Raw genomic sequence first — 7,711 nt, forward strand, 5'->3', positions numbered from 1 at the left:
GTAGGATTTTTTTTGAAATTGCATGCTACGTTTCCCAACACCTTCCCCATGTTTATCTATGGTTTGCAGGAGAAAACGCGTCCAGACCACGTCGCGGAACGATACATGTCCGTGTTGGATGGCTTCTGTAGTCGGACAGCATGGTCCGAACGGATGCGGGAAGTTTGAAGTGGAGATGCCGTAATGCCATTTCGCGAGTCCTTCGAGCTGCCACATACCTCCAAATGGAAATGACGTTTAGGCCATGACAAATGAATAACCTAAGATTTTTCTCCATACAACCGAATGAGATGTCTAACAACTCAGGGCCTTTTTGATTCGCAAGATTTTCAAAATGCAGGAACATGAAAAATATAGGAATACAGTGTCATGTTCTCTTATATCATATGAGATTTCGAGAAGTGTTTGATAGCACAGAAAAAACAAAGGAATTCTATAAAGAAGTTTGAGGGCTCCTGTGATACAAACAAATTTCATAGGATTTTTACAAGATTTGGATCCTTAGAATATTTTTTCTGTGATCATCGTTTGATTTGTAGGATTGAAATCCTTAAAAAAAAATCATAGGATTCACTTGTACTATATTTTGAAGGAAACTTTTCATCTACCGAATGAGATGTTCAACAACTCAACATGTGTAGAAACCCTACTCGCACACGGATCATGGTGTAGTGCCAGTTGGATCTCCGAGCAGTCGGCGGCTGGTTTTTTTAATGCGCCGGCAACATCGATGGGGCCACATGGAGACATGATGGACGACGCGTGGGGAAAGCCTCCAAATCCCAGTCCGGTGCCGGTAGATCGGAGCAGGTGGCTGGCTTCTTTGCGAGTTTGTGCCGTGCGTGTTGACTGGCTCTTTGCCAATGCCCCCGAACCCAAGGCAGCACATCCCCCTGCCTCTTTGCCAAGCCACCGAAAGATGCACAACTTTGCTTCCCGATCGCTTTCTACGCGATGAAACTCGCCCCGGAAGCAGCGGAATTCGGTTGCTTTCGTGGTCTGGCTGTAGTCGACCACAACCGTTGATTTCGCAGGCCCGGACGAACGCGTAACGGGCATACGGCACAGTACGACTTCGTTCCCCTCTGCTTCTGTGGTCGGACGCGTGCGTTCCATCGTCCTCATTTCTCTCCTCCCCCCACCACACCCCACCCCCACCTGGACGCCGAATCACCAAAAAGTAGTGCTGGGAGTTCTCTCGAGAGCCAGCAAGGAGGCAGCGCGGAGGCCAGGCCACCGTCGCGTGGCGTCCCACCACCACCCCATCGGATCCCGCGGCGCGCAGATCCGCGAGCCCCGGCAATGGCTTCCACGCCGGCGGACGGAGCAGGCGAGCCGGTGGAGGCCAAGGGCAAGGGGAAGGAGGAGGGGGAGAAGAAGAAGGCGGGAGGAGGGGTGCTGGGGAGGATGTGGCGCGGCCTCTTCGGCGGCCGCGAGGACTACGAGAAGCGCCTGCAGTACCTGTCCAAGGAGGAGGCCGCCGTGCACGCGCGGATGCGCCGCCGGACCCAGTTCTCCCGCCGCACCGTCCGCAACATCATCGTCCTCTCCGTCATCGCCGAGGTCGCCGAATCCCCTACCATCCCGCTCTTTCTTCCTTCTCGAATTTACTACGCGTATGTATGCTATCTGAGATGATCATGGTCTGGTCCAGCGGCTGCGGATGCGCCTAGGTTTGGATTCGCGGCGATTCCATTTGTTCACGCTCGGAGATTTGGCTGTCTCAATGTTTTCTCAGTCGAACGTTGGGAGTTTTTTCTTTCCGTGCTTCTGCGCGTGAGCGTACGCGGTCGTGTGCGAGATTCGGAACATGCGATTGTGGTGTTAAATTTTCCCCGGAGGTTAAAAGCGAACCAGCTTTATTGGAACGAAGTAGACAGAGTGCTTTCATACTTCGGGATCATCCATGGTGATTAGACATGGCCAGTTGGCCACATGGGCGGATACACTGCGTTTCTGGTTCTTAGATTCTAGAGTAGATATTCTCACTGGGAATAGATGCACAGATTTTGGCTATGATTGTTCTGTCAGATATTCATGTTCACAAGTCAATGCTATTTGTGGATTCCTTTCCTTTTGTAGTTATTACTGTGAATTTGAGAAGTTTATGCAAGCCTTTTGTACACTTGCCCAAACTGTTCAGTTGTGTTCTACTATTTTCAAAGTAGAAATTAATGGATGTTTAATTATATGCTTAGATTGTCAATGCATAAGAAACCAATGCTGCGCAATCTGTGTATTTGCAGGAACATTATTTATAATCTAGTTGCAGTTCGGTGTATTTGAGGTTTCATTAGAAGAACAGTAAGTAGGATTGCTGAGACGGTTTATCTTTTGAGTATCTGCCGAAAAGGAAACACTGGTTTCCTCTTAAGCTGTGGTGAGAGTCTGTTTTGGGGATTCACAGTTTGCCTCTGCGCTCCTCTAGTTATGTGAATTATTGAGTTCTGCACTTCTATGGGTTACAGTTATCTTAGACCAGTAATGGCTATTTTTGTATTAAATATCGAGCAAGCAATTTGTGCTTTCTTAATAGTTAGGTCCTATTCTCAGGCTGTGGCTGTTGGTTATGCTATCATGATGACAAGAGACGAAGATCTCACTTGGCAAATGAGGGCAATTCGAGTGCTGCCTATGTTTGTTTTGCCTGCCATATGGTCTGTGGTATATTCAGCAGTCGTAAACTTCACAAGGATGCGTAAGTATCTTGAAACCCCTGTCAGAATTCATAATTAGTGATCCTCATATTTGAACTATTTCTTCAATATTTTAATCATTCTTAGTGAGTCCTGCATTGCTGCTGTCATCCTGTCATGTTTGTATGATTATGTGTCGAATGTGACTTCTGCAAACTATATATTTGGCTTTAATATTGTGAAGTATATAACAGTATGTTGTAGTCTGGCACACTGTTGTACTTGTCCACGGATGTTGGTGTGAACTGTGTTTTTAAGTTTCTGGCTTGAATTAAAATAATCAAACTAATTTCCATTCTTCTCATTAATGATAAGTATGCAATACGAAGCAGTTTACAATATATGTATGCACTGGCACACATAGCATTCTTACTTCTTTGCACATATTTTAGTTGTGGTGCTTCTAGTTTGACTCACTCAAATCTTTTACTTTCACTTGTGTGCAATCTTATCAGAGGTGATAAATTTCCTTTAGTATTACCGATCTTCCTAAAATGGTTGTGCTTCTAGCAAAAGGATTGTTGTGGGGTTTGACTTCAGAGGTTGTAATATGTAGCCTGTCTTACAAAGTTTATGTTTATGCTTTATAATGCAAACTTTGCATTTTAGCTGGAATGCTGGTTTGTTTATTCTTTTCTTTTGTCGTTCTGAAATTTGATGGCAGTCAAAGTGTGTGTCAAATTGCTTGGGACTTAGATAAGTGTAAATAATATCTCCATGAAAGTGGTTGTTGTCCCCCTGGATCCTATTTATCCGAATAGAAACATGGTGTGATTAATTTTATCCGAAAGCAATCTTAGGAAGTGAAGATGGATGCAGGGATTATCGTTTGTCTTAATTGCCAATTCTATTGAAGTATTGCACGTTAATCATCTTTCATATTTTTGTACAGTGACAAGATATACTCCCTCCATTCACAAATATAAGATGTTCTAACTTTTTTGTGAATCGGATGTATGTAGACACGTTTTAGTGTGTTTGTTCACTCATTTCAGTCCGTATTTAGTCCATATTGAAATATCCAAAACATCTTATATTTGTGAACTAAGGGAGTATTTGGCAAATTATTAACACTCTATTTGGCATAACTGCTGTATCAGAACAAATATTGATAGTTGCATGATTGCTTGACATGTTAAGTGTTGGAGATTTGAATCTTCTCATGTCTAAATTTGCATGCTTGTTCTGATACACAAATGACAAATGGGCAACGCTCTTTTTGCTAGGAAGGATCTTGGCACTAATGTTGTCTTGTGATATGTATTAATATGTTAATCTTGTCCAGTACTAACCTATATGATTTATCATCTTATCAGTAAACCTTGTTAGTATCATTGAATTACTTCCCTCTGTTCACAGTTGAACGGAAAGATGAGAAAACACTTGAAAAGTTGAGAGCTGAAAGGAAAGCCAAGATTGATGAACTGAAAGAACGGACGAATTATTACCTTACCCAACAACTTATCCAGGTAAGCGGTCATTGGTCAAGCCATTGAGTTCATTACTTCGGATAGAATTTTATCATGGCATTGACACAACAGTACTAAATGATGACAAAGTGTATCCCAACTTGAACATGTGCAGAAATATGATCTTGATCCAGCTGCAAAAGCTGCTGCAGCTTCGGTTTTGGCATCTAAGCTGGGAGCGGATTCTGGCTTAAGAGTACATCTTGGGGAAGAACCAAATTCTGATGCAGCAGTGGTTATGAGCAACAATGCTGAGATATTGCCATCAGATGGGCTGAGAAACAGGAAGCAACCCAATGCAAGAGGCAGCAGGACTGGTAGCACTACAGCTGCTCATACTTCGGCACAAGGTGCTGAATCTAGCCCAGCTCTTAATGCTGGCCTGGAAAACGTACAGCTTACAAGGGCTGTAGAACATTATCAAGGCTCTGGGGCAAGTGATGGTGGATGGATTGCAAAAATCGCTGCCTTACTTGTTGGGGAGGACCCGTCACAGTCGTACGCTTTGATCTGCGGCAATTGCCATATGCATAATGGTATGTATGAGAAACAAAACTCTGACCTTTTTAGCTACTCCCTCTGTCTCAATATGTAAGACGTTCTTTGACACTAGATAGTGTAAAAGAAGTCTTACATTTTGAGGCAGAGGGAGTATTTCCTTGGAAAGAATGGACACATGACCTACCCAACTTACTAATGTGCAGGCTTGGCCCGGAAGGAAGATTACCCACACATTACATACTATTGCCCACATTGTCATGCTCTAAACACATCAAAGAACTCGATGGGGCAATACTCAGGCTCCAACTCAGGCCCATCGACCCCAGTTGCTCCTGCTGATGTGATATCTGCTGCCAGCTCAGTAGTAGAGAGTGAATTGATTAACTTGGCTACAGTGCAGGAGTTGCCAAAGGAAGAACACGCGGAGAAGGAAGTGGAGGCAAGTTGAAGCGGGTCCGTACTATTACTGTTGATCTTTGTGAGATTAGTTCATATCGCCGTGTTTGAACTGGTTTGAGCCGCATATGTAGCACTGTTGTAAAATTGGAAATAGATGACCTATATGATCCACAGCAAAACCAGTACAATAATTGTTTAGCCAGTTTGTCCATGGACACTTGAGGGGACGAATTTTGTTGGCAATGGGGACTGCCGGAGAGGAGAATGGCAACGTGCTGCCTGGCAAGTCGAGGTTGGAAAGCTATGAGGTGGAGGCGAACAGATGAGATCAGTCGGGTGACGTTGCAACATGGCGGTGGTGTAAAAACATAGATATGATCGACGCTTCTATTTTACCCATATTTGTGTGGCAGTTGCTCCATTGGAGATGCGGAATTTTTGACATTGTTTGGACATTTACGGTCACAGCTTCATTTTGTAATCTTGATAGCGTTATGTTTCGCTGACTGATGTCTCGTATCCTTGGCGCGATGATACTTCAACTTGTAGTTTCGTTTTGCCTGGGCTTAAGCTGGGTTAGTGGGTTGTATGCGGTATGCCCCCGCAACAATAGAACATCATCGTCTTAGCATCCCATAACTTTTGGCAGATCTTTTTTGTAACTTTCAAACATGGTTTCCGGCTTTCCGCGAAGTTTTCTTTGAATTTGGTTTGCATATGATATTCACATTGGTGCACATACTGATTTTAATTTTTTGAGAAAAAACACACAGTTAGCTGAGTCAAGTTGTTGGTGTCGCTGCGTGATTCTCCACGGACAGACGGGTGAGATATTGGGTCACCGTTTGCTGAGCCCAAGATGGAGACGCTGTTCCAGTCCTGGGAGATTGTTTAAGACGGGTTCGATATTAGGTGTGGGGCTTACCGAGCAGAGTGACTTTTTTTTTTGTTTTGAGAAACTACTTGGGAGTAGCCCAGAGAAAGCTACGTTTTTCCACATTTGCTCTCTACAAAGCAGGGCCAAAATCCTTTCCTCTAAGATCTCCGACGACTCTGAATCTAGTATATGGCGACAACAACAAAATTGTGCTAGAGGCCTACAATTTCCAAGGTCTCCGCCCCGCGCTCCCACCACCGCCGCCTGCCGGCCACTCCGGCCCCGGGGTCCACCAGCCCCGTGGCGGCTCCGACGCCTCCGCCTGGCATGGCCTCCCGTTCCCCGTTCCCTCGGCCCTGGGCCGCACTCGCGAGCTCCGCTGGATGGAGTCCAACCCCTCCTCGGTGGAATCCGGTGGCCGCTCCTACCGCACCATGCTCTGCTCCTCCCCGACGCTCGCCTCCCCCTCGTCGCCTCCACCACCCTCGCCACCCGCTGCGTGCCCTGGGCTCCGCTCTGAGGTGCACCGGGTCGAGAACGACGCTGGTCTGGATGCAGATGGCAACTGGGAGATGGCTTCGGGCAGGAGGCGTCCGCGCCCTCGCCATGCCCCTCGCCGGCGCGTTGTTCGATCCCCACCGCTCGCTGACCACCGCACCCCCTCGCCGCGGGCGGATGAGTGCCCACGCTGCCTTGGCACCAGGCACCCCCGCTCTAAGTGCAAGAGGGACGTGCGCTGCCGGCGCTGCCGCTTCTTCGGGCACATCGCCCGTTTCTGCACCAACCCCTGGTACTCCCCCCCATCCGGCGCCCCCGCTGCCAAGCGACCGCGCGTGTCTCCTTCGCGCTCGTCCGGCTCCTTCGCCCCTAGCATGGCAGGGCCCCTCGGGCCACGTCCTCCGGCCCCTCCCATGCTCCGTCGTCACCCGCACCTAGCCCCGCCTCCCCGCATGCTCCCTTCGGCGTAGCAGACCCTGCCCCCGCGGCCATTGCCATGACGGGTCACCCCACGCTTCGCCCGGCTGGCGCCGTCTGCTACATGCCGCGCACCGCACGTCTCGAGGAGGCTGAGCGCGCCCTCGACCTGGCTCTCGTCGCCATGGTCGCTGGGAACCGGCATGGCGTCTTCGCGGCCGACATTGTCGACGCGCTTAGTGCGCGCTTCCGTCTCGGCCCGGACGCGTTCTCCGTCCATCGTAGCCGTGACGGCGAGTTCCTCCTGTGGTTCGCGGACGCCGCCACCCGTGCGCGCGTGGCCGCGGCCCCCTTCCGCGCCCCCGATTCCGCCTCATCCTCCATCCTTGGAGCAGGCTCGTCGGCGTTGAGCCCATCTCGCTGCGCATCTCCGTCGACATCGAGATCATCGAAATCCCGGAGCATGGCTGGGACATCTCCTCCGCCATCCAGTTGCTGCCGCTGTTTTGCCTCATGGACCGGCTCGCCCCGGAGCCACTCAACGACAGCGACATGTTCAATTTCCGGCTCTCTGCCTGGACCGCCGACCCCGACTCGATCCCGCGGCCTTCTGAGCTTCTACTGTCCGAGCCCTACGCCTATGCTGATGCCGACCCTAGCACCGTCGACCGCTTCGTCGTCGAGCTGCTGCGCTTTATCGCCTCCATCCATGTCCGGCGCTCTGCAGACTACCGCCTTCCCGGCCGTCTACCATCTCCCACCCCCACCCCCCGCCTCTGGTGACAGCGGTGACGCAGGCCGCGGCTCCCCGCCCTGCCCGGACTCGTGGCTGCTCCAGCATGATTTCCCGTCCC

At 49.3% G+C, this 7,711-nt stretch overlaps 1 protein-coding gene across 1 annotated transcript; it reads left to right on the forward strand.

Moving 5' to 3' along the window:
* The first annotated feature begins 1,113 nt into the window (after window positions 1-1,113).
* Window positions 1,114-5,571, forward strand: LOC123127698 (uncharacterized protein At2g24330). Its single transcript, XM_044547487.1, has 5 exons — window positions 1,114-1,563; window positions 2,554-2,698; window positions 4,056-4,165; window positions 4,281-4,701; window positions 4,870-5,571. Exons 1-5 carry the CDS (start codon window positions 1,303-1,305, stop codon window positions 5,112-5,114), a joined length of 1,182 nt encoding a protein of 393 aa, XP_044403422.1. The 5' UTR covers window positions 1,114-1,302; the 3' UTR covers window positions 5,115-5,571.
* Window positions 5,572-7,711: the final 2,140 nt, after the last annotated feature.

The sequence above is a fragment of the Triticum aestivum genome, chromosome 6A (assembly GCF_018294505.1).
Source record: "Triticum aestivum cultivar Chinese Spring chromosome 6A, IWGSC CS RefSeq v2.1, whole genome shotgun sequence".
Classification (NCBI taxonomy): domain Eukaryota; kingdom Viridiplantae; phylum Streptophyta; class Magnoliopsida; order Poales; family Poaceae; genus Triticum; species Triticum aestivum.

Coding starts and splice junctions, on each gene's coding strand:
- LOC123127698 (XM_044547487.1), top strand. CDS start 1,303: ATGGCTTCCACGCCGGCGGACGGAGCAGGCGAGCCGGTGGAGGCCAAG. Junction 2,699..4,055: donor CGTAAACTTCACAAGGATGC/GTAAGTATCTTG, acceptor CTCTGTTCACAG/TTGAACGGAAAGATGAGAAA. Junction 4,702..4,869: donor CAATTGCCATATGCATAATG/GTATGTATGAGA, acceptor ACTAATGTGCAG/GCTTGGCCCGGAAGGAAGAT.